This window comes from Manis pentadactyla, chromosome 4 (assembly GCF_030020395.1).
Source record: "Manis pentadactyla isolate mManPen7 chromosome 4, mManPen7.hap1, whole genome shotgun sequence".
Taxonomy (NCBI): domain Eukaryota; kingdom Metazoa; phylum Chordata; class Mammalia; order Pholidota; family Manidae; genus Manis; species Manis pentadactyla.
Window position 1 is genome coordinate 161,058,076 of NC_080022.1, and position 26,886 is coordinate 161,084,961.

At 40.8% G+C, this 26,886-nt stretch overlaps 1 protein-coding gene and 1 non-coding gene across 3 annotated transcripts; both read left to right on the plus strand.

Annotated features, from left to right (window-relative positions):
* MMD (monocyte to macrophage differentiation associated) lies at positions 1–26,616 on the plus strand. Of its 2 annotated transcripts, none has more exons than XM_036879715.2 (7): positions 1–306; positions 7,233–7,314; positions 10,769–10,929; positions 13,796–13,870; positions 17,875–17,976; positions 19,831–19,900; positions 24,726–26,616. In XM_036879715.2, exons 1-7 carry the CDS (start codon positions 281–283, stop codon positions 24,924–24,926), a joined length of 717 nt encoding a protein of 238 aa, XP_036735610.1. In that variant the 5' UTR covers positions 1–280; the 3' UTR covers positions 24,927–26,616. The 2 variants fall into 2 exon arrangements, with proteins under 2 accessions (XP_036735610.1, XP_057357307.1); XM_057501324.1 differs by lacking the exon at positions 1–306 and adding an exon at positions 1,584–1,625.
* Positions 10,042–10,145, plus strand: LOC118909457 (U6 spliceosomal RNA). Its single transcript, XR_005023659.1, has one exon. It is a non-coding gene; the product is annotated as a U6 spliceosomal RNA (small nuclear RNA).
* Positions 26,617–26,886: the final 270 nt, after the last annotated feature.

Here is a 26,886-nt window from a genome sequence, read left to right on the forward strand (position 1 = left end):
CGGGGCGAGGGTTCCCGTGGGTGGAGGAGCCGGGAGGCGGGAGGCGGGAGGCGGGAGGCGCCGGGGCCGTTTAAGCGGCCTCCCTCCCGCCCCCAGCCACCCGGTCTGGCACTGGCCCTGTCCCGACCCCCGGCCTGGCCCGCTCGGGCCTTGCCCCGCCGAGCAGTCCGCCGGGCACGCGGGCGGCCTCCGGAGGAACCCAAGCCCATGAGGGCCGCGCGCCCAGCCACCGGCGCAGACGAGACGGAGCTCCCGGCCCCCCAGGAGGAGCGGAGGTTCAATGCGGTTCAAGAATCGATTCCAGAGGTGAGAAGGATAGCGCCCCAGCCCTGCTGCCAGTGCCCGGCGCGGGTCCCAGATCCCGCCTTCCCCCGCTTGGGTCCCGGCTCCTAACCTGAATGCATCCCCCGGTGGATCCCGCGCTTTGGCGAGGGATCAGCACCCCGGGGATTCCCCGCTCTGTTGTTCCCGGGAGATTCCCTTCCTCCAAAGACCGGGATCTCGTGCCTGCCCCGGGTATCCCCCTAGCAGACTGCGGACCCCAGACCTCTAGATTCCGAGCCTGCCCTGCCACCAAGGAATCCCATTGCTCACCGGTTTCACCTTGCCAACCCCCATCCCGGCAGGGCTCTCTTGCCTACTGTGAGTACCCGAACCCCAGCCGCAGGCGTGGCCCCCGACTTCGGCCTCCACCCTTTACCCCCAGCAAGGGGGCTCCCGGAGCCCGCCAAACGGCGGTCGGCGGCTGCTGCGCCCAGCAGGGAGATTTGTCGTAAAGAGGGGGTGCTGGGCGTTTTAGGTGCTTTGTCTGTGAACGGCCCTATCAACAGGGAAACTGAGGCACGCTCCGCTGGTTTAGCCTTGCCTGGCCAGGTCCGGGCCTTGCTGGGTCTCTGACTTAGAGTCCCACGCGGTGCTGCTTGGGACACTGCGAAGGGGCAAGTTAGCATTCGGGTGGTGAGACCTGCTCTTGAGGCGCCTAGATGGGAAAGGAGGAGGAGGAACCGAGAGGCGCCACCGGAAGGCTGGCCCGCTCCTCATTCACTGGAGAGCTGGTGGGAGCGTCAGCCTGGGACGCACCGTGGCCGTATTCGGACTCTGGCTCTCTAGCAGTGGATGGCGGCTGGCCCATCGTTCCCAGGGGAAGCTCTGGGCCTTTTTTTCTAATTCTCCTTCCTTTAACTGGGTGAAAGTTCACCTCTCTTGTGTTTGTAGTAACTCTCCATCCCTTTGGATCAGACAGCCATGGCCCCATTCACAGACCTTCACCAGCAGGCTCGTTTAGTGTGCAGTAACGGGGAATTTGAAAGAAGAGGAATGCCTGAAATCGTGCAAAGAGGTTATTGTTGAGTTGTTAGGCACTGCCTTTTATTTCAAAAATCTAAAGTGCACTTTTTTTATTCTTCCCAACTCCCTATTCCCAAAGGCTAAAGGAGCCAAAAGTGCACAGGAAGAGTGGTGGTGGACTGCCCTCAGAAGGACCATCAGTTTGGAGACTTGGATTACCTTCTGAATATTGCTCATCACTCAGGGTGCTGACTGCCTGGCCCAGTTATTCCCCTGGAGGGAGCGTAGTATCAGTGCTCCTGAAGGCAAAAAGGAACCATGCAGTGTGGCTTTAGACGGTGAAGTCAGGAGTGAGGTCTAGAGGGGCTTTAAGGGACAAAGTAAATTGCAGTCAGACATGATTGGCAAACCCCTGTGCATGTGGTTTGTTTGATTTGGTTTTACTTCTCTGCACATCTGTGCTCTTCCTGTTTTCAGAGAACAGTGACAATATTCTGTGAAATTACCCTTCCTTATTTGATTAAATGTGTATTTCTTTCCTACCTTTTGAATTCTTCTCTAGAAATAAAACGAGCCTAGTATTTGTGGAACAAGCGTTAAAACAGTGTTTGTTAGGAGAAATGAAAACAAAAACCTTCATTTAGGATGTTACCGTCCCATCTGATTGAACTATCTTTTTGCTGGACACTAATCTATCCAGTCCTTATTTTCACAGTTGTAATATGACTGTTGCTCTACTTCATTCATTTAAAAATGAAAAATACAGGCATTTTCTTTTGGTGTGGCATGGACTTTGTCTTTTTTTTCAGTGTCCACACAGTATCAATGGATATTTAACACTTAATTTTCTTGATGACATTTAGACTTTACCCTGATTTTCTTTGAAGATTGAATGATCCCATAATTTCTTATTTTTCTACTATAGACTAGATTGGAAAGATATCTCTAGGGGTAAATTTGAAACTTGGAAATAAAACCTGCAGATAAAAAGTAACATAACCGAAAAGTCCTGGCTTTTGTGGTCCACACATTAAAATGTTGAGAATGCTATTCTGCACTCTCAGCACCGTGTTCATTTTGAGCATTCAGGATAGTTACAGGAGAGTAAATTATAGGGCAACAGGGGCGAGGGAGACACTGTCTGAAACATGTGCTCTTTCTCCCGATAGATTTATCAGGACTCTATTGAAGAGCATTTGATTGCAGTAAAAACATTTCATTAGGCCATAGTTTGTGGCTATGCCTAAACTACAAGACAACCTGAACACCTTGCTGGTGTGCTCAGAATGGCAACTTGAGATGGTTATTGTGGCTCTGGATCAACTTCCAGATTTCTGCCGTTTCTGTGGGGGAGAGCTGTAAGGAAAGTCAACCCACTGTCCTAAGTGGAGGGCTTTTTACGCACATGTGGCTTCTCAAAAATCTTAGGATGTGAAAAATTCCACTGGGGCACAGAGCGTGTTTTATCTTTCTTGCTCTACCCCTTCCACATTTGAGGGCCCCCGCCCCCACCAACAGACACGGAGTCATTCTGTCCCTTTCACAGCATCTCTAAGAACAACTGTGAACGTTTATTGAGTGCCTCCCTGTGCCAGGCAGTGGCTGGGTGTTTGTATATTACCCATCTCATCCTCAACTATAACCCTGGAAGACATTTTATATCCATTTTATAGAAGAGCAAATAGGGTTAGAGAGTAAAAGGGAACTTGTCATAATAGCGTATCTAGGAAAGAACAGACCATAGGGTTCAAGTTCATGTCCCTCTCTAATACCCAGGCTGCCAGTTCACCTGTGTGTGTCTCCCTGCCCATATCACACCTTCTGTGTGTACAGAGTACAGGCCTAGGATCCACAGAGCTTCTACTGTGTCTTGGTGGTGCATACAGAGTTCCCCAGCCTTGCAACCAAAAATCCAGGTAACAAGATGCTCCTTTGCTCAGCCTCAGCCTTGTGACCACTTGTTAGCTTCAAATTGAATATGTGGTAAAGTATCTTATTCTAAAGCATGAGGAAATCTTTAATAACTGCCTGTTTTTTGCATGTTCTCAGAGCAGTGAATTGTAGGCAGGGGATACTCTCCTCATACATGCCTTGTCCCTTATTTAATCATTAAGGTAAATGCCCTCCACCACTATCACCACCTCTGGCAACAGACACTTTTTCTGAACACCATGCTCCCTCATACAGGTGAGCTAATAAGGCACTGCACACAGATCCACGTATGTTGCTTCATCAAGTAATGTTGAAGGAATCCTTTGGAATGTCCATGGTCTCAGCCTTTAAGAATTTTCTATTCAGAGATTGAAGGTTTTTTTGGTTCTAAAACTGTGTGTCTCTCTTTGTTGCATACAGAACCCAGTGAAACTAATTGATGATGGGATGTCTCTGGGTTAAGATAAAATAGTTGAGCAGCAGGCAGAATGTCTATCTTTCTATTCATTTAACACTTATTTATTAAGCTTCAGCAAGAAGGTGGGCATTGTGCTTGGGATGGGAAATGCAGTGGTGGACTAGGTGGCCTCTGTGGAATTCACATTACATCGGGAAAAGAGGAAATAAAAAGTAAGTTTAAAAAATCAGATTCTTACTAATTGTGTTAAGACGGGGATGGGGTGGGGGCAGGTAGCTGAAGTGATACTTGAGGTAGAATAGGTAGGAAAACCTCTGAGGAGGTGACATTTGAGCTGAGCTTGATGGGTGAGAAGAGCTGAGCATTCTGGAGAAGAGCAGAGATAAGTAGTAAATGCAAGTGCTGTGAGGCTAGCAAGACCTTGGTGTGAGGAGCAGAAAAGAGGTGATGTAGTGGAGGGTGGAGAGAGAGGAAGGTGGCGTCCGTGGACTGGAGAAGCAGCGAGGGTTGGGCACTCAGGCTTGTGGACCACGTTGAGAAGCCAGAGCCAAGTTTGGAGCTGGATTAGGTGTGTGCTGCAATCTGGTTTTAATAGATGATGTGGCTGCTGTAAAAGAAGAGCGTATGGGGACAAGCAGGGAGACCAAAGAAGAGAATTTGTGTTTTTATAGGGCCCGAGATGTCAAGTCTTGGTTGGAGGTAGGATCTGTGGAAGTGTAGAGAGGTGGACTGATGGGGAATATATTTGAAGGTGTTGACTTCAGAGAATGAGAATGAGAAACACATAGTCAAGGACAACTGGGATTTGTTCTTAGGCCTCTTGAGATCTACTTTCAGAAGGCACAGTATTTTGGGGCTAAATGTAAAGTATGCTAACAAATGGCCCTTAGTTCCCTATCTGTTATTTCTCTCCATAATTTTGAAATTTTGTTATGGTGGGAGTGGCGGGGGGTTGGTGCATGAGGACACTGGGCAAGGGGGAAACAAGAGAATGTTGAAAGAGAATGTAAGGAGGTGGGTGAACAAACCCTGCCTAAGTAATAGCTTTATTGAATGTGGTCCCCATACTCAGGACTCAGTCACCTCCCTCAAACCCTCTAGAGCATGCTGGATACTCTTGATAGCCTTGGGTAACCACTGGGGTTATTCTGCCATAAATAGAGGTGTCTTTCATAAATGGGTGCTATTTTCTGTAACACTTGAGAACCTTTCTCATTCTTTTTTGAGGAAGAGAGTAGGTTCAGTGTGTGGGAGTTGATTTGCATTTTACATCTGTAGATCTTAGGAGTGATTTCCTCTGGAGGCGATGGTGGAGGCTTGATTATATCCTGGCAGATCAGAGAGAAATAGAAAAATTGCACTGTACACTTCTCCACAGAAAAGTCCTGCTTTGTATCCCACTGAGCCCCAGACAATGGTGCTCCTAGCATAACTATCCTTCCCTTTCCTTACTGCCTGGATCTGGCTCTTTCCCTAAGGAGAGAGTACCTTAAGTCACATAGCTGGAATATTTCTCTCTACAACTTCTGAGTTTATTTTTAACCTGAGTGATTCCAGGTAGGCAGGGCTGAGCTGTCACAAACATGACCACCCAGCTTCGTTTCTTTTAAGAGAAAATATGAAAGTCTATCCCTGTTGCTGTGTAATGGCCTGACTATTTTTAGATTGGGCTGCCAGAGACATAAATTGCTATTTTTGTCTGCAGTCAGGTGGTAGGTAGACAAAGCCTATGTAAAGAATGCTGCATGGAGCCCTCCCAGTTTAATCTACTCTCTACGATCTTGGAGCCTTGCTCTTTAACTTTTAAAATTCCTTATAGGGTTTGCTACTTACAGCTTTGTTGTTATGTCTCAAGGTAATGATGTGGTAGATCCTTGCATGCTTGGGACGCTTCGAAAGCCTTCTTCCCAAGAGAGTAATTATTTTCCTTTTTAGTATTAAGAACTGTATAGCAACACTCTCATCCCTTAGGAAATTAGTAAAATTATTTAAAGGATTATCAGGGGAGAAAAGATTTATTTATCTATGTGTGACAATAGCTTGGATAAACTCTGAAGCTGTTAACTGCATGTTTCTCTTCAACAGTTTCCAAGCCATCTGGTGAATTCTATTCATTGAGTATATATTTTGCACACTAGGTAGATAGCTAATCCACTGGTGGTCCAAGTAAAGTATCTTCACTGTGGCAAATTCATTTCCCCTGTGCATTTTCTATCTGAATTCTCTATATTGGTTTAATAGGACTGCCAGTTTATTTTCATTCATTCGCTCTAAGGATAACAGGCCTCCTTAATACGGTGAGAAGGTGATACTCTTTTGCCCATAAACTGGCCACTATTTAGGATGGCTTGACCCTGCCAATTTTTGGCAACCTTGCTCTGATTTGCTTCAGCATGGTGCCATTTTTCATCATGTTGGTTAATAAGGTGCGACTAGTTAGAACCCGTTAGAGGCAAATAACCACCCCTGCCCCCAACGTAGCTCAAGCTAAAGGAGTGTTATGCTGCAAAGCCTGTTGACATCTTGCAGGCTCCACACGCAGGAATGCAGTGGGCCCCTGAGACCTGAACACTGCCAGGGCTCTGTTTCTCTGCATCTGCTTTCAGGCAGCTGCTTTTTTTGTGTTCCTGAGTTTACGTCTCCTTTTTCCAGAGAACAGACTAAACCAGAATGCCTCACAAAGCATGGCATGGGTATGGGTTTGGTTTTGGGACTTCTCACCTGCACACTGAAATGAAAGAATGCTATCGTTGTCAGGTCCTTTGATACTCATGCTTTTTACTGTATTGCTGGTTTTCACAAAGTTAGCCCAAAGGAAAGTACGGAACATGGGTATGTGTCTGTATGTGTAACAGATTTTGCTGTTTAGAAACATACACACATTTGTATGCTTCTAAATATGACTGTTCTAGCCAAGGTATCAGATACTAGTCATGTATTTGCCTTTTGAAGCAAACTCTTTTAATTCAGAAAGAATGCAGGTGAAAACACACCTCTGGTTTAGGTGGCCTAGAGGCAGCCAGGTATCATTTATTTAAGCTGTCTGATGCCAGAACAGGTAATGTAATATAGGGAAACTAGTAGGCCCGCTGACCATGGAATATAGGTCTTAAAGGTCTACATGTGTAAAGCTTTATAAATTTTAGAGGGAAATTAGAATCCTTTCAAATGCTTTGTATTCCTTGTCATTTAACAGCAGTTACTGGCATTTGTAAAATTTAGGAAAACTCTCTTGATGTTTTTTCTGTTAAGATTTAAGCTTTGGTTGTGCCTTATTTTCAAATTTTTTTAGGGTTGGGGGTACCAGTTGAAGAGCGTAGATAGTTTCTGTTTGCTTTTGGTTGGTAGAAGGTGTTTCTTTTCAATAAACTGAGAGAATACTCAATTCTATAAACTAGGGTATTTGCTTTAGGATCACTGCTGCTGGCTCAGTTTACATCTATTTTATTTCATGGCTTTGGTTTTGTTCCCAAAACTAGATATTTCCAGCAGTTGCCTTTTCATTTAGAATAGACCAGCCTGCCATTGGCAGGCTTCCCTGTTGTCCGTCACACACCATGAGCTTCCCTCACATGATGTCTTTTTGTTTCTACAGGTTCATGAACCATCGGGCCCCGGCCAATGGCCGCTACAAACCGACTTGTTACGAACATGCTGCTAACTGCTACACACACGCCGTGAGTGTTCTGCCCCTTTCCTCCTTCCCCAAGGGCTTTGGTGGGAGGAAGGGGCAGTTATCTTTAGTAACCTCAGCCCGATTAGTGGGGCTGACTGACCTCTGCGACCTTACCTCCCAGGGTACTAGTGCCAGAAACTCAGGGAGCATGTCAGGCACTTGGAGTGACCTGTAGTCAGCTCTGTCCATCCTGCACTTGACTTCTCCAAAAAGATCTTTAAAAGAATAATAATAGTAAGGAACCTAGTTATAGGAAAACCAAAGGATTTTTTTTTTTTTTTATAAATATTGTCACCTCTGGGATGAAATGAATCGTCTTTTCAAGACAATGAGCAGTGCACTTTTGGCAAGGAGCATTCACAGTATTTGTGAATTTGTTGAAAAATGTGTTTTGTTTTGTTTTGTTTTTACCTAAGTGATCCCCCAGAACAGGCAGCCACATCTTCCTCACCCCACAATGGCCATTTCTTCTCAGAGCAGATGGTCCATATTGTTAAAGGAAAAGCTGGTTTGATCCCTAAATTCTTAGTGTTTTTTCTTCTTTATAAAAGCAAACCATGCTTATTATAAGCAACTTAGAAAATTCTGAAGAATATATAAGAAAAACTCAAAAATAGATTGTCAACACTTTGGTGAATTTCTTATTGTATGTGGTGTTTCTGATTATATATATGTATTTCACAGTTTTCCTATTAATGTCATATTTTTGTTATTTTCTTGTGTTAGTATGAATTTCCTTTTGTGATTTCATTATTCCCTTTGAAAGGTTGGATTTAATGAAAATTTGAGGAAGAAATGGTGACTGGTAGTCTGAAGACAAGAAATATAGGAAACCAATTTACTCCTTTAGTGAAGAGTATTTAGAACAGGCTTATTCAGTTATTTTAGACAGTGTTAGTATACTATATAGGTTAGATACATACGCCATTAGAATAAATGAATTCAAGTTGTGCCTTTTCATTTCTTTAACCCCTTCAGCCCTGAAGAATAGCCAGTATTTTCTGTAAAGGAACCATCATGCCAAATAAACCGAAAATAAATTAGTTTTCAGTGGATTCATTTATAATCTAATAGAGCAGTACCATTTGGTCATTACTTAGCATGAATCAAACTTCATAAATCATCTGTCATAATTATTGTAATAGTGGAACACATATATTACTTGATAATATTGAAACATCCTAATTTATCACTGGATGTCCTTTTCCCTTAGGTGCTAAAAATATTTTTATTTAAATAATTAGTATGTTGGAATCTTACTAAATTCTTCTAGGAAAAAATTAGTACCTGATATGCCTGCCCTGGATTCCATAAAAGGGCTTCAATAATTAAATTTGGAATAACTTCTCTAGTGGACAGTCTCTCTGGACCCATGGCTTAGTTTCTGGCGACAGGAAGGATTTAGTAGAATTCTCTAGACTTGAGCTGACCTCTGCCTTTGCCTTCATACTTGTATGAAGTGAGCTTCAGCACCAGAGGGTCAATGTTCAGAGTCTCCAAACTTGGTTTTAAAGAATGCAGGGCTTAACTGACTGTCTCCAGAACCTGCCAGAGTATCCATAATTTATTCTTGACTGATGAATTTAACAGAGCTAAAAATAAAGTTAATTCTGAAGATAACTGTCCATAGGACCATAAGAAAATGTTGTGTGTGTGTGTGTGTGTGTGTGTGTGTGTGTGTGTGTATTGAAATTTCAAGCAGGATTTAGATAGAAAGCATATAAAACTTGAAATAACTGTTAGTTTATAGGGCCTGTTCCTTCCCTCATTGCTCCAGTGTGCATCCACTATTTTCTCTATCAGTTGCAAAGCACTGATGAAAGTTCCGGAATAGTGCCTTGATAGTTTCCATACAGATGACCGATAAAAGCAGTTGGTGAAGTATTTGTTACTTAGCAGGATGTTGAGCATTTTAGTATAATAGTTTGGCTACTGAGATGCACTGTTTACTTTAGGGAATAATATGTGCTTGAAATGGACCTGAACGATCCCTTAATTATCTCTTCTGGATGTCACAAGTGTTGTATAAAACAAAATTAAGGAAAAAGTGGCAAAACCTCCATGTTAATATTTTAGAAGAGAAACTGTCATCTTATTAAACTGTATCCCTGATGTTTGAATTTCAGAGAGCAGTAAAATTTCTAAAACAGAACAAAAACTTCCATCATCTTCATCATTTCATTAAGGAAAGGATACTTTAACATAAAAAAGAATAGAAAGGACATAATCACAAAATAAATTAATTCTGTTTTATGAAAAACTTACTGTATAGGCCTTAATTTTCTCATTTTTTCTGAGCCAGTGAAAACTTCAGCATTTGAATATTCAATGCTGATCTTATCTAAGGGATTTAATATTGTGTTGCAAGAAGGCAAAAAATAGGTGTTGGGGGAAAAAAAGAGATAAGTTTGCTAAAGTGTGCATTCTTTGCCAGCCAGGCATACTGATTCTAATATTTGACAAAGTAGTTTATTTATCCTGAGGATGTCTGTTATAAAATATTTACTGTCCTTCAATTTTACTGTCAACCTAAAACGTCTCTAAAAAATTAAGTCTTTAAAAAAATGTCTACTAATCATAGTCATACTCATGTGACAGACATTGAAATTTGTACATATGTCATATAAAAATATGATGCAGAAAGCAAAATTCTCATTAAGATTCTGGTCTCTTAAAATTACTTGACTAGGTGGGAGCAGATCACCCTTGCTTTTTGAAAGGTGCCACTGTGCTCACTTTAGCACATATACTAAAATTGGAACGAATCAGAGAAGAATCACATGGGCTCTGCACAAGGATGACACACAAATTCATAAAGCACTCCATATTAAAAAAAAAAAAAGAATAGTGCTATTACAAATGACATATCCCAAACCATTTCTCCCTGGAGTCATTCCCAAATTGGTAAAATGAACAGATCAAAACTACAAGTCAGAACAAAGGACTTGAACCGTTGATTTGTATGTGTATGTTGTGTACATTTTAATACATATAGGCTCGATTCATTCAGTTATCCCTTGCTGAATGAAGTATTGGGATTCATACAGGGAACCAAAGAATATTTAAAAAATCAGAACTTTCTGGGAAATCTGGGTTTATGCCTGGCATTTGAATATTTTTAAGTACCTAATCTAAATCACATTATTGTGAAGGATGAAACGTGTTCTTATTTAATGAAATTAGGATAAAGAACTTGTGTTTTGCATCAGGGAGGAATATCATGTCCTTTACTGCTTCCTTGTGTGCCCCTGGTGGGCACAGGTCCTGGGCGCTGAACAGCAGTACCTGTTCCCATGCAGCCCTGACAACTTCATCTGGCCCTAGTGATGATTATTCAGGAGAGACAAGTGTTTAAAATGATCTTCCTGAAGTTGTCCCTGGTAAACCTAATGTATTTGTCAGAGGTCTCAGTTCAGTGACACCAAGGCTGTTCCCTCCCCTTGCCTCTCCTTCAGTTCCTCATCGTGCCGGCCATCGTGGGCAGCGCCCTGCTCCATCGGCTGTCTGATGACTGCTGGGAAAAGATAACCGCCTGGATTTACGGGATGGGCCTCTGTGCCCTCTTCATCGTTTCCACAGTATTTCACATTGTATCATGGAAAAAGAGCCACTTAAGGTACCATGGATGGGTGCTATTTCAATAAATCAGAATAGTGACTCAGATTAGCCCCCCATTTTATACAGGTCTGCCTTGTCGACTATATAACAATGCTGTCCTGTGGTTGAGGACATTTTCCCTGGATTGGACAGAGTTTGAGGGTCCCCATTTCTATCTAAGACAGCAGGCCTTTGCTCAGAAACCGTAAACAAACCATACTGCTCACCCAGGACTTAATGTAAAATCCTGAGACCTAATTGCCAGTGCGATCAAGCCCACTAAGGACACTGTTTTAGGAGCCCAGCAACTGTGGGGAAGTGACAAAGTACACTGAACCTGGGAGTCAGCAGTTGGGCTAGGGTCCCAGCCTTGTCACCTAGCCTTGCATAAGTCTCCTGAACTTTGGAGCCTGTTTCTTCATCACTGAAATTGGAATAATAATGTCTGAGTAACAGAGTTGTGTGATAGGTGAATGAGATAATGCATATGAAAATGATTTGAAAATTACAGAGGAGTGTAGGACTTTGTGATGTAAGGAGGCACACTATAGCTTGGGTTTACTGCCTTGCGAAATTCAGCTTTCAGAATTAGGTCCAAAAATCCATATATTTTGCTACTGTTAGCTGTCAGACACTTTTCAAACCATACCATGGGCACTAGCTCCCAATAAGGATGTAAACGCTCTCTTCTGGAGAAATATACCATTTCGTTGCTTACGAAATAGATTCTGCACAACCCAAAAGGGCAAAATTTCCTTGCAAAAAAAGGGAATTCCAAGCAGACTTAGAGCGATTTAAAATATTAGAATATACATTTTGGTTTTACAGAATTTCCAAAAAAACATCTCAAACTACTCAAACATTCTAATATTAAAAAGATATGTTTTATTTAAGAGCAGGATTTGGGATTCATGAGATGAATACTGGTTTCCTCACATGTAGAGTCAGTTTTAGAGCTAAAAGGATCCTTAGGGTTTATCTAATCCAAACCCTGGGGGAAACTGAGGCTCAGAGAAGTGGCCTGACTTGCCCACATCAGTGATACCAGAAGAATGTCATCCCCCCAGGACCTCTGACCCCCAGTCCTCAGGGTTCTCTTCACCACCTCCTTTGCAATATTGCTTAGAGTTTGCCGTCTGCTACCCTTGCTTATACGGTAACAATTCCCTGGGCTTAAAATAAAGCCATAGCATTGGTCTTGAGGGGCATGCTGGGACACACTCGAAGGGAGCCTCAGAAGTACCTGTCCTGGCTCCTCAAGGGGCACTGCCACAGAGACCAGAGGCCAGAGCACTTCATTATCTTCTTGGCACGGCCCTAAACTTGTGGTTGCCTCGGCTGACTTGGCTTTGACGTCTAGACTTCTGAATCAATAAAGAACTGTAGATGCCTATTTTCGTATCCAGGGCCTCTGTCCAGGGGCTGGAGAAGCAGGTGTAATAGAAACCAGATTCTCTTGAACCTTGAAATAGCACTGGTAGGATCAAAAGCCACTTGTGGATATTTGCTCTGCATTTGTTTTTTCAAATATCCAAATATAGCCTTAATTGAAATAAAATTGGGAAGGGAATTAGCATTTATTGAGTACCTGCTGTGTGCTAGGTGTTGTGCTAAACACATGGCCTAGATGATCTTATTTCACGCTCACAGACACGCTATGATAGAGATGTTTTTTATATTTTACCTGTGAGGAAAGTGAGGGTCAGAGAAATGGGTGGCAGATCTTGAATAAAATTGCAGGTCTGACTTGACCTGCTATGACATTGCATGACAGTCTGAAAAGCAGAATTAGAAAGACCTGAAACGTAGCTAGGAATCACAATCATCCAAAGAGTTTAAAATAACAAAAAGATTCTCTTCCTTCCATCCTCTACCCCATCTGGCTCTTTTAAATTAGAATCTTCTGGACTGGAGTCCATGATTATATTTTATAAGCTTTCCAGGTGATTTCTGATATGCAGTCAGGTTTGAAAAGCATTAATCCAGTGTTCGCTTTTGTAGATGTGTGAACAAAATTATTTTCACTAACACATAACTAACACTAACTGACAAAACATCCTCAGCCTGCTTTGGTCAGTGCCGTGTGTGGTAATCCCAAGTGCACTCTGGTGCTCTACCAAATCAGAGCTATTACCCCCTTGGACACTGGAAATGAATTCAAGAAGCTGCAACACATTCATATGTTTAAATTACCCCAGTAAGGAGCAAATTCTGTCTAATTCATTTTGTGACTAGACCTCAGTGAGCCAGATCTTCCTGATTCCCAGCTTTGGATGGAGCAACTTGCTTAAAAATGTAGGAGGCTACCCTCTTGCAACAAATGCGTCTTTTTTTATTTTTATTGCTGTTCCTAAATTTGTTTGTGAATTTTCTTTATTACAACTTACTGTCTACACTAAGATATTTGAAGTTAAAGCTTCTTTAAAGACATCCAAAAAAGAAGAGGGACTTAGACCTCAGTGAGTGTTTACTGAGCATTGCAACTTTGTGCCCTGCACGAAGATAAGGGTTGAGGGGTGGGCTGCCCTCAAGGAATGTCATTTTCCTGTTATATAGGATCTCAAAGAAATGGAAAACAGCAGAAAAGATATATTTTGCTTATTTTAACCACTTCAGAGTTCCTGATTATTGTGGGGTTCTGTCCCTGTATCTCATACATGATGAGTTATCTATTGTGTGTGCAATCCTAGAAATAATGTAAAGCTTTTCACTTATGGCTTCCTATTGTGAAGAATAGTTGTGTGACTTTGAAAGCCAAGTTATAAATGCCGTGAGAAACTCGAACCAGAACAGAAATGGCAGCCTAGTGGAGTGACAGCCCATACTGACAGTCTGAAAGTTTTCTCAAGTTTTGTCTGACTTGTACTTTTTGTTCCCTCTACTAGGACAGTCGAACATTGTTTTCACATGTGTGATAGAATGGTTATCTACTTCTTCATTGCTGCTTCTTATGCTCCATGGTAAGATACAATCTTTTTGTTTCTGAAGATAGTGTTTTTATGATGAAATTCCTCAGAGCCCCTTTCCTCCAGTCTTCCGGTCCCTGCCCTTTCCCAGGCATACATTTCACCTCTCTGCCCCAAAGTCACATGCGTGTATGTATTTTTTGCCCTGTTTTGATTTATTTGGGTCAGATTGCAGATTTCAAGGGGGGAATGCTGCTGATGTTCAGAACACAGGCATACCTCATTTTATTGCGCTTTGCTTTATTGCACTAAACAGAACTGCATTTTTCACAAATCAAGGGTCTGTGGCAATCCTGCATCTGGCCAGTCTGTCGGCACCATTTTTCCAACAGCATTTGCTCATCTCATGTGTCTGTGTCACATTTTGGTAATTCTCACAGTACTTAAACTTTTTCATTACTGTTTCTGTTTGTTACGGCGGTGATCTGTGATCAGTGTTCTTTGATGCTACTATTGTAATTGTAACTGTTATTTCAAACCATGCCCATAAAAGATGGCAAACCTAGTAAGTGTGTGTGCTTACTAGCTGCTTCACTGATTGGCTGTTCCCTGTTTCTCTCCCTCTCCTTGGGCCTCCCTAGTCCCTGAGACACCACAATATTGAAATCAGGCCAGTGAATAACCCTACAATGGCCCCTAAGTGTTGGAGTGGAAGGAAGAGTTGCATGTCTCCCACTTTAAATCAAAAGCTAGAAATGATTCAGCTTAGTGAGGAGGGCATGTCAAAGCTGAGAAAGACTGAAAAGTCAGGCCTTTTGTGCCAAACAGTTAACCAAGTTGTGAAAGCAAAGGAAAAGTTCTTAAAAGAAACTAACAGGGCTACTCCAGTGACCACATGGTAAGAAACTGAAACAGCCTCGTTGCTGCTTTGGAGAAAGTTTTAGTGGTCTGGATAGACAGTAAACCAGGCACAACCTTCCATTAAGCCAAGCCTAATCCTGAGCAAGGCCCTAGCTCTTTTCAGTTCTACGAAGGCTGAGAGAGGTGAGGAAGCTGCAGAAGAAAAGTCTGAAGTTAGCAGAGGTTGGTTCATAAAATTCCAGGAAAGAAGCCATCTCCATAACAGAAAAGTGCCAGGTGAAGCAGCAAAGGCTGATAGAGAAGCTGCAGCAAGCTAGCCAGAAGGTCTAATAGGATAATGAAGGTGGCTACACTAAACAACAAATTATCAGTGTAGGTGAAACAGCCTTATATTGGAAGAAGATGCCAGCTAAGACTTTCATAGCTAGACAGAAGGCATTGCCTGGGTTCAAAGCTTCAAAGGGCAGGCTGACTCTCTTGTTAGGGGCTATCGCAGCTGGTTGAAATCTAAGTTGAAGTTTCAGTTGAAGCCAATGCTCACTTACCAATCTGAAAATCCTAGGATCCTTCTGCAGAGCTGTGCTAAATCTACTCTGCCTGTGCTCTGTGAGTGGACCACAAAGTCTGGATGACAGCACATCTGTTTACAACGTGGTTTACTGAATGTTTTAAGCACACTGTTGAGTCCTATTGCTCAGAAAAGAATATTCTTTTTAAAGTATTACCATTTACTGACAGTGCACCTGGTCACCCAAGAGCTCTGGTGGAGATGCACCATGAGATTAATACTGTTTTCATGCCTGCTAACACAACGTCCTATCTTCAACCCATGAACCAAGGAATAATTTCAACTTTCAAGTCTTTTTTAAGAAAGACATTTCATAAGGCTGTAGCTGCCATCTGAGATAGTAATTCCTTTGCTGGACCTGAGCAAAGCAAATCGAAAACCTTCTGGAAAGGATTCCCCATTGTAGATGCCATTAAGAACATTTGTGATTCAGAAGAAGAGGACAAAATAGCAACATTAACAGGAGATGGAAGAAGTTGATTCAGACCCTCTTGGATGACTTTCAGGAATCCAAGTCTTTAGTGGAGGAAGTAATGCAGATACAGTGGAAATAGCAAGAGAATTAGAATTACAAGTGGAGCCTGAAGGTGTGACTGAATTTCTGCCATCTCATGGATGAGCAAAGAAAGTGGTTACTTGAGATGGAATCTTCTCCTGGTGCCCCACAGGAAGATGCTGAAGATGCTGAGATTGTTGAAATGACAACCAAAGACTTAGAATATGACATAAATTGACTTGAAAAAGAAGTAGCAGGTGTGAGGATTATTCCAGTTTTGAAAGAGGTTCTGCTGTGGGTAAAATACCGTATCAGACAGTATTGCATGCTGCAGAGGAATTGTTCATGAAAGGAGTCACTCCATGCAGCAAAACGTCATTGTCTTATTTTAAGAAATTGCCACAGCCACCCTAACCTTCACCAGCATCAACACTGAGACAAGACCCTCCACCAGCCAAAAAATTACGTATGGCAGAAAGCTCAGATAGTGGTTATCAATTTTTAGCAATAAAGTATTTTTAATTAAGGTATATATACATTGTTTTGAGACATAATGCTATTGCACACTTAATGGACTACAATAGTGCAAATATATGCACTGGGAACCCCCAAAATTCATTTGACTCCCTTTATTGCAATATTCATTTCATTGCAGTGTTCTGGAACTAAACCCCACTGTCTCTGAGGTATGCCTGTGTGTATCTGGCATTGCACTGTTCAAGGGAAGTGTTAACCTGTATGTAGGTGGCGTGCTCACTTCTGAAATATATTACTTTTGCCTTCCGTGTTCTTTCTAAATACTTCTGCTGTTCATAGTACATGGACACCTAATTGTCTAAGTGGAAATGCTGTAAATGTGTATGAGAAAAACAAGTTCACTTTTGAAATTTATGCTATTGATCTTCAATTCACTTCACAGCACAGTAGCTACTATATATGGAGTGCATTTCTCATTTATTTTGCTTAGAGAACCAGCCAAATTAGTTAGCTATTTAAACTACTTGGTATTCTGTTAGTTCCCCTGATCTTCCTGCCCTTTTGGTATAGATCAAATAGAATATTTTGTTGCTTTGAAACCCATAATTAAAGAAATACTAGTTTTCCTCCGTCAAGACATAGTCCAGTTTTAAAGCCTCAGGTATTAATTTTATTCCATCAATGACTACAGTCATTAGAAATAGCAGGCCTCTAGATTCTGACTAATACAGCATCCTTCATTCAAAATAAATCCTAATTATATGTTGTCATTTTGTAAAAGTAAGTGTCATCTCTCCTCAACACCTGTTACTAAATTACAGGTCTGCATCATATTCCCATGAGAACACTTAAGGGCCTTTGTGAAGTATACCTCAATTTAAAATAAATACATAACAAATTTAAATGTAGGCTGAGGGATCAAATATTACAGTAGACAATTTGTTCACATGTAGTCTTCAATATGCAGAGGATACAGTTTCCATTTGGGAATATGAATTTTGTAGTAGTAGCCAATCAGAACAGTATTTTTTTTTCTTGTATCTAATCTTAATATGAAATTGATACAAATGCATTTGCAACATTTTAAAATTCAAGCTTCATAAGAGCCCACAGTAAAATTCTAGCAAAATGTTTTCCATAACATATGTTGAGCTAATTCTTCTCATGTTCTCTCTTAGCAGAGAGATGGGTAATGGAGACACTTGGTCTGTGCATTAGGTATGCACTGTGGGTTTGTGATCCTGGTTCAGGATTTTTTTTCAGGGTTCTTACTAAGCTTTGTAAGCAATCTGCTCCCAAACACAGTGTCAGAAACTAAGAAGGCAAGCGGCCTTTACAGCAGTCTGCCTAATAAGGAGAGTCAGGCATCACAAGTGTAATGGGACTCACTTGTACATACCTCCTTTTAGCTGGCTCTATTTTTAAACCACACTGGAATTAATTCTAAATCTTAAAGGTTGGCCAACAATTTTATCTCTGAGTTGTTAATTTTACCCAAATTGCCCAAGTACTTCCTTGGCATGCTGAGCGCCTTTTCTTCCTGGTCTTACCCTAGTACTTTGCTCTCCCAGTTTTCAAGACTAGAGGAAAACACAGGTTTTATGATTTCCTTTCATTTATCACTTCTGTTCTTTGTTGTCATGTTTACATTTTTAGGTTAAATCTCCGTGAACTTGGACCCCTGGCATCTCATATGCGTTGGTTTATCTGGCTCATGGCAGCTGGAGGAACCATTTATGTATTTCTCTACCATGAAAAGTAAGAGAAAATAATTTACATTTGATAGTTTTTAAATGAACTGCCTAAATTTCATCTACATCACAGCACAATTTATATTTGCACTTCAAAATAGTGGAAATACATAAATAGAATACATATTGCTTTTAGCAAATCTTCAGAACCATTTGGTATTCATTATTGGTGGTCAGATTGCTGCAGGAAGAAACGATGGCTTGTGTGTGATACGATGTAGCTGAGGGACAAGGCGGCCTGTCATGTTAGAGTCAGTTGGATCTCATTTCACATCCTTGGGAAGACTGGCCTTCTCAGCAGGCTAGCCATATCCTCTGTGGTTTATAGTTATCACATGAGAAAAATAACTGCTTTTCAAGGTATCTGTGAAGATGGAAGATAAGAGGCATTAAGTGCCCAGCACAACACTTACCTAGATAGGAACCGAGAGGATATTCCAAACTAGGATTCCTTGAGAGAGGGGGTGTTTGGATGGGCATCTAAACTCTTATCCTTACTGTGGGGCACCATTTTTTTAAGCCCATTATTCATAGCTCATAGTCCTAAGTGTTCAGCAATAAAAAAAGGAAAACTTTTCGAAATGTATACCTTAGCTTTAGAGGAGACCTTCAAAGTCTGTATTCTGGCTTCATGCTTAAAAGATGAAAACATTTAGGACTTGCAATACATTAGTGACTCATCTGGAATTCAGACCCAAGTGTCCTAGTTGACATTCCACAGCTCTTTCCATTATTTCATATGCCTGAATTTGAGCCGCTCACAACCGCGAAGTCATTGTCATTGGATATAGTGTTTTGAACTCTTCATCTACGGTGTTTGGCAGCATGGACTCTCAGAATTAAATGTAACTTGTTTTTATCACAATGTATTCAATTGTTTTCTCTTTTCAGATGGTTTTCATTAAGTTCTCTCTGACTGAAATTCGCTTAAATGCATTTTTTTTGCCATAACTAGCGATTCTGAGTGGTACTATGCAGTCTATGTAAGTCCAAGGGTACTATTTGCTTCTTGGGCTCAAGCAACTAATTTATATCCTTGTGTGAAGTAGGAAGTGAAGTAAGAAAACCACCTTTTCTCCTAGGCCAGGCTTTCTACTGTAAACCAAACCTGCACACCCATTCTTCCCCAGCTCGCGGATATGATCATTTCCTGGTGGGCTTAGGGTAGAAAGCACTAAGGATGAGATGTGAGGCACCCTAGGCCATTTGGATGGCAATGTGAGGGGGCACCCAAACAGTGCCAGGTACTGTTCTAGGCCCTGCAGACCCAAACAGAAATGCAGCTTGGCCCCTGTGTGTGAGGAACTTAATGTCTAGTTTAATTAGGCAGAAATGTAAGCTGAATTTCAATACAGAATGTTTCTTATTTTCAGACGTTCTGTAACCTAACAGTTGGAGTTTGTGGCAAGGCAAAATGAACAAAAATACATGCACTTTCTTCTTTAGGGCTACCGTCCCTTCACCAAGGGACTAACTTGTCAAACTAGGTCCCAAGATGAGTCCCTCTGCACCTTCAGAATTTCCGTTCCTTATAGCTATGGATTGGAACGGTAATGAAGCGGACACTCTAGGATTAGAAGGGGAAAGTGCATGGGGGGTCAGATGCAACGGTAACTGCTTTTGGCTGAAAACATTTTCCAGGTAGCATGTGGAGTTTGATGCCTTTCAATCCTGAGAGAAATGCTAGTTCATTTTATTCAACTACAGCGTTTTAGCTGAAGGTCTAATGGTCTACTGGGAAAACACATTTCCTTTGAATAGTTAAGAGTTTACATCTCTTTTTCAAAAGAAGGAAAAACTGATATGGAAATGGTCTAAGTATTATAGGAATAGATGAATTAACTGCATTTCTATCCGACAGGTATAAGGTGGTTGAGCTCTTTTTCTATCTCACAATGGGGTTTTCTCCAGCCTTGGTGGTGACATCAATGGTAAGACGTGGCTTCCTAATTCTAGTTATTTTGCCTTATTTCCTTGTAATTCACTGAGGCTCTTCCTATGTCTATAGATACAGAGCTTTCTTTCTGAAGTTATGACATGTGCATTAACTCGAGACTCCAAAGAAAAAATACGTAAATAACAAAATGCCAGCAACTTGCACTAGCTCCTTTCTATAGTGTGGGAATGTTGTTACATTGAAGTGTGTTCCTTTTCACGTGAAATCTGCTGTGTTTGTTTCTGGGGGATAACCTTCCTGCACACCCAGTCCCAGCCTCCTCCTCTTCCGAGAGGTGAGATCATGTTTAGGTAGGTAGTTCTGCTTGAATTACTTGGTGTCTTAATCTTAAATCCATGCAAGAGGGTTAAGAATTAGAAGGACCTTAGGTCATTTGTTTCAGCATTTCAGTGGATAGTTCTCAAATCCTTTCACTCTTCACTCTTATTTTTCCTTTCCCTGCTTTTAAGTCATACTATTTCTTTCTCAGGAAAATGCTTTTTTGCACTTCACCTGAACATTTCTTTCAGGGGGGAAAGTGTGACATTACCTGTAGTAGGTAGTTGCAGGTAGATATTTTTGACTCCATATCAGTTTGATTTACTGTTGAGAAATCTGTGTATATCCATCAGTTTGAACAAAAAAGCATACCATTGTGACCTCACTTTGTTGTGGGGGTTACTTGTGCCTTTAGCTTCTGTCCTGCAGTGTCTTATGCTCTACATTTTTTGGTACTAGTCATTATTATTAATTAAGGAACTCACAGTGTATTTAGTCTGAACTCTCTTCTCAGCCTGTAATGGTCAGCTGAATCATACCCATAATTTCACTCCTGAGCATTTAGGCGCATTATAAGAATGTAATTCCACTATACATAGCTCTTGCCCTGGTCATAAAAACACCTGTAAAAGGTTTAGGAGGTAGAGGTTTGCCTGTGTTTTTTTTCAGGGGATGTCTATTAAGAATGTAACAAAATGTTTCTTCAAGATAAGAGCTTTAGGGTAGCTTTAATAATTACCTAGCACCAAAAATACATGGAGTGTAATTAGTAGAGACAACAGGGAATGGTGAGGGGAGGGAGTTGAATAACCAAAGTGAGAAAATCTGCCTTGAAGGCTGTGTAGTTAGAGGGTGATTCAGGACACCCAAAGCAATATAAGCAAGGTCTGTGTAGATAAGTTATCAATCATTAGACTAGAACGCCAAGTAAATCCCCTCTGAGTATCATAAGAGCCAGTTGATCCAGTATTTTTACAGCCTAAATCTTTAACTGGCATTTTCACAAGCGGTATAATAGCAGGTAACTAACACTTATGATAATTAAACAAGATAATCCCCACAATTGCCCCCATGAAACTTAGAATCAAGCAGGAAAATACAATTCATATTACTTAAAAAACTCATAAAGGTTTATAATGCATTTGGGGAACATGCAGGCTGCTGTGGGAGCACACGACAGAAGAAGCAGGGGAAATGACATTGAAACTGATTCAGGAAGACAAGTAGGAGCCTGGAGATAGTAGGGATGCTGCACCTTAGAAGAGCCTCTCCAGCCCGGGAGTGAGCACTTGCTCCGGAACCGTCAGAGCAAAGCCCAAAGACAAACCTGCAAAGGATAAAATTGATCCTCCAGTAAATAAACTGCCTACCAGAATAAAACTCGACATTCTTTAAAGGAAGACAGCAAAATCTATACCCTTTAACAACTTGCCATCCATTAGCAAAACAAATACCACCAGATGAGCAAGAAGCGGAAGTGTGAGACACACAGCCCTGAGGAAAAACAGGTCAATAGAAACAGATGCAAGATGACAGAGATGTCGGAATTAGCATAGAAGGACTTTCACATAATGAATAAACAGATGAGGAGTCTCAGAAAAGAAATGGAATTGTTAAAAAGGAACCAAATGGAAATTCTAGACCTGAAAACTCTGATATGTTAAGAAAAATATTTATTGGAGGGGTTTAACAAACAGATGGATACTGCAGAAGAAAAGATCAACGAACATGAAAATGAATAGACAAGCTGAGAGAAAATATTTGCTTTCTCCATATGTATCTGACAAGGGACTTGTATCTTGAATATACAAAACAACTCCAAATCAGTAATAAAAAGCGAATCATACGAAAATGGGTAAAACACTTGAAGAGACACTCCACAAAGAGATATACAAGTATCCAATAAGCCCTTGAAAGTGCCCAACATCATAGTCACTGGGGAAACTGGGGAAGTGAAAGTTAAAACCTTAGTATGCTACCAGTATACCACTGTAGAATAGTTAAAATTGAAAAGACTGACAATACCAAATTCTGACAAGGATGTGCAATAACTGGAACTCTAATTCATTGTTGGGAGGAGTATAATTGTGTATATCCACTTTGGAAAATTGTTTAGCCATTCATTATGAAGTTAAATATACATTTATGACTCCACACATATTATCTAACAAATGAAAACATGTATCTGCAAAAAGATCTGTAAAACGGCGTGAATTAGGTTTATTCATAAGCCCCAAAATGGAAAGTCAATAAATTACATTAAATAAATCAATGGATGCTAATAGAAAGGAATGAATGACTAATATACATAAGCATATACATGAATCTGAAAAATAATATATTGAGCAAAAAAGAAACCATGAGGAAAAATGTATGTAGTGAAAAATCCCATTTATGTGAAGTTCTAAAATAGGTAGACTTAAGTCTGTGGTAATAGCCATAGAACAATGGTTGGCTTGGGAAGGGACTGTCCAGGATTGGAAAGGCATGCCAAAGAACTTCCTAGGGTGTTGGGATAGTTATGTATTGCCACAGGGTTTAGGTTAGATAGGTGTGTGCGTTTATCAAAACCCACAATGTTCACTTAAGGTCTATACATTACACCCTATATATTTATCATCAGTTTTAAACCCCACCCCTCCCAAAAAAGAATAATTTTAGGAACCAGACCACCTTGATTAAAATCCTCGTTCTGACTCCTTAAAGCTTGACCTCAAATTACTTAACCTCTCTGTGTTTTTGTTTTCTCATCTGTAAAGTTGGGATGATAATAGTACTATTTAGGATTGTTAAGATTGAATGAGTGAATACATGGAAGTGCTTCAAAAGTGCCTGCCAGGCACATGGTAGGATAAGTGACATTGAAAATGAGGAAAACAATTTTGTTTTGTCTTATGATTAACTCTTTTTTGTTTCTTTGAAAGTTGATGTGCTAAGGGTGGTGTCTTGAGGAGCTATTAACAGAATGTCTGTCAAAACCACCTGCTTGCTTTGGTCTCTTGCACATTGTTTGAGCAGAAAGAAAAAAAGAGTGTTGGACTCCTATGGGCAGTGCCCAACTGTTTGACTTGGTTTGGGTTATTTTATTTCTCTGGCTGTACTCTCTTTCTAAAATAAGGAGGTTGTGTCAGATGAGTGACTTCTCACCATTTGGGAGCCATATGCCCTTTTGAGTATCTGGTAAAAGCCCTCTCCTAGGAAATGCCCCTAATGTACATACACAGAGAATTTTATATAATTGATTGCTTTATAATCTTTAGGAAACAATAAATGTGTGTGGTGTTTGGGTTTTTTGTTTTTGTTGTTGGTTTTAATAAAAATAAGTCTGGCTGACTTTGCATCTTACCAAGTTTAATGAGAAATCTGGAATCAGTCATTTTGGGGTGGCTCTTTCCACATGTTTTGATCCTACAAAACCCTTGGGGGCTTATGTGAACTTTAAAGATAGGATGGATTCTCACCTGTGCCCCTGTATCCTCACACCTGGTCCTTAGCTCACTGTCGTCCGTTGCTGCCATTGCTGCGGCCTAGGTCTGCAGGGCCCATTCAGGTAGGCGGCTGCATTAGAGTTTCCCCATGCTTCTCGCTGGACTTGGCCACAAGACTCGCTCCAAGGCTCATAAGATTGCAGCCATCAGTGCCCAGGCCTCTGGGACACCCCCCCCACACACATGTTCCCCTCCAAGGCCTTGACTTAGGTTTCCACTCATCCTGCAGAATCTGAGACCATCTATTCCTAGTCCTCAGGAACCCAGGGAAGTGGCTTGTTTCATCAGCTTCTTAGGCCCTGCCTCTACTTTCTTCTACTCTCTTTCATTTAACCCATTTTAATCTTGAAGATGGGCCAGGGTCTTTGAAAACCAAGACAGGCCTAAAACTTCTTTTTTTTGCTAAAGTACACATGACTGTTCACTTCCTACTAAGCTAAGAAATGGCCAGCATCAGGGACAAACAGGCCTGGCAACATCTAGAAGGTCAGGATGTATGTTGTACTATGTGATCTCTAATCTTGGAATCACTTTAACTGTGATTTTCCTATGTCAGCCATAAGGAAGCCATAAGCTCACATAAGCAGAAGGAGTCTCAGAAAAGCAATCAGTGTAGAACAGTATTCAAGGAGGAGAAAACCAGGGCTGAGATGTACATTGTAAGTGGAGAGGTGTGGGTGTGCCTTAGTAAGGAAGAAAGCTTTTAAAGGAAATGATGAAAGCCAAGGATTGTACCTCAGTTAAATGAACTACCATATCTGGATGCAACTGCAGGCTGCTTACATACCTTATACGTGAGCAGAACGTGCTGCTTTTCACTGTGGGACCTGTAACCTGACTGCTTGATCAGCTCAAGACTGTCAGCCCAAAGCGCAATCCAGGTCGATGTATGAGAGACTTTTAAATTTGGTTCATATTTCAGATCAGGATTCTGCCTGTGCAGCTACTTCATTGCCTAGAAAACCAGGAGACTAGGGAGAATTGCAATTATCTCTTCAGTTTGTCACATCAGAGTAACAATAGAACCTCATTAATTTTTTCCTCTGTTGACAGAATAACACCGATGGACTTCATGAACTTGCCTGTGGGGGCTTGATTTACTGCCTGGGAGTTGTATTCTTCAAGAGTGATGGCATCATTCCATTCGCCCATGCCATCTGGCACCTGTTTGTGGCCACGGCAGCTGCAGTGCATTACTACGCCATTTGGAAATATCTTTACCGAAGTCCGAAAGACTTCATGCGACATTTATGACCAATCTGTACTAGGTCTCCAAACCAGTATTATTTCATTTATACTTGGGAGTGAGGTAGGAGCTGAGAATTGCACAGAGAAAAAAAAAAAAGAAGACAACTGCACTGACTTTCTTTGTTCTTTGAAATATAATTACTGTGAAAGTATAAAAGCTGTGTTCTGGAATGTTCCCCCTCACAGCAAGTAAATAAGGTAGTAAGTTAATTATTCATTCCATTCCACTATCATGAAGGACTCTGGATAGACTTGGCCAACTGATGTTTACAAACCAGAATTTTGTATTTTAATTTTACAGATTTTACTACATGATTTTTCTAAATTACTAGGTCAGGTTGCAAAAGTCAGTGCAATATCGAAGCTTCCTTTTTAAGACAAAATTGTTTCTATCACTTTCCCACTAGCTGTGTGAATAATCACGGACAGAAGTTACACTACTTTTACCATGTTTCATCTTGGCCTAATAACATGGTTATTTTTTAAATAGAAACTTTCATTTTTTGTAAATTTTTGAAGACTATTTCATTGAAGCGTATCTCTGTAGCTCCTCATTCACATGAATTTTTGCAGCAGGCTGTCAACATTCCACAAATCAACAAACATTATACCTCTTAGGACAGTTTTATTAAGCATGGAGAAATTGCCAGTTTTTTAAAAAAATGCAGTTTTCCAAACTTTCCTGCCAACTTCTGACTGAATTCCATGCTGCTTTGGGCCATATACCTGACCTAGTTGGGTTTACCACTGATGGAAAAGTATTTTGATATCATTCACTTTTTCAAAAGATTCAACTTTTCCTCTATGCCTTTGCCACGTTTTCTTCAGGGTCCCTTTCAACAGCAGATGAGTGTTCATGTCTGTGTCAGGATGGCATTGCTGTGTTGGCCATCCCCTGAAAACCCCCGAAGACCATTACAAATTACAGTGATGAGTAGTATTGCCTATTTGGCGCCCGATGGTTAAGTCATTGTCACTTAGCTTTGTATTACCAGTTTTGACATTCATTATCAGTTGTGGACTTAGATGCCTAAATACTCATTTCTACCTTTCCTCTGTATCTCCCACTATACTTTTTTATTTTCCATAGAAAAATTATTTAAAGCATTGTTGGAGAGAGAGAAACTCATGTCTGTTGTCCATGGGTCACATCCTTACTCAGTGGAGTGGTATTTAATATATTATTTTTGGTTTTCCCTCAGTGTCTTATATTAAGATTAACGTATTAGTTGCTTTGTTGATGAATCTCCTGTTGGTGTTTTAATACATGAGATAACCTTGCCTTTAGGTGCTGATATTGACTGTTTTCTAGCAATGGGTTTGATTTGACAATAATACGTAGGTTTACTCACTGAAATTTTGTACTGATGTGGCTTTAAAGTGGTTTGTTTTGTGCGTGTGTCTTTAGAACTCGCTGATTTGGATGAGTTGTATGGGAATGAGGAACAGAAGAACTGATATTTGCTGGTGAATTCTTAAATTAGGCAAGGTACCCAGTGATAACACCAACGAGACCACCCCTCTCTGCATGACTCTGAACATCTGCATGCCTGTTGTTTTATTGTGTGTATTTTATTTTTAATATATTAACTTTTGTGGATTCATTTAAAGTCCATTTAAAAGTAACACTGTCAAAACCACTAAGATGTATGTAAAAACTTGTGCTGTACACTAGAATAAAATTGTTTCTTGGTTTCCAATGCCTCTAAATTAGATGACTGTGAGAATGATAAAGCATTTTTGAGAGCTGAGCTCATCTAGCACTGTAATTTGTATACTAGCCTTTTTTTTCTAAGTCAGGATGGGAAGAAAAATAAATGTGCACTGTCATCCAGAACTTTCTAGTCCACTTTTTAATAACTGAAGTGCCAGAGGCAGCTCAAAAACATGAAAATCAACACACATTTTTAGTTGAAAATATGCTAGTTGGGGCCTAAGGATGGTATATTTTGTAAATGATTTATCT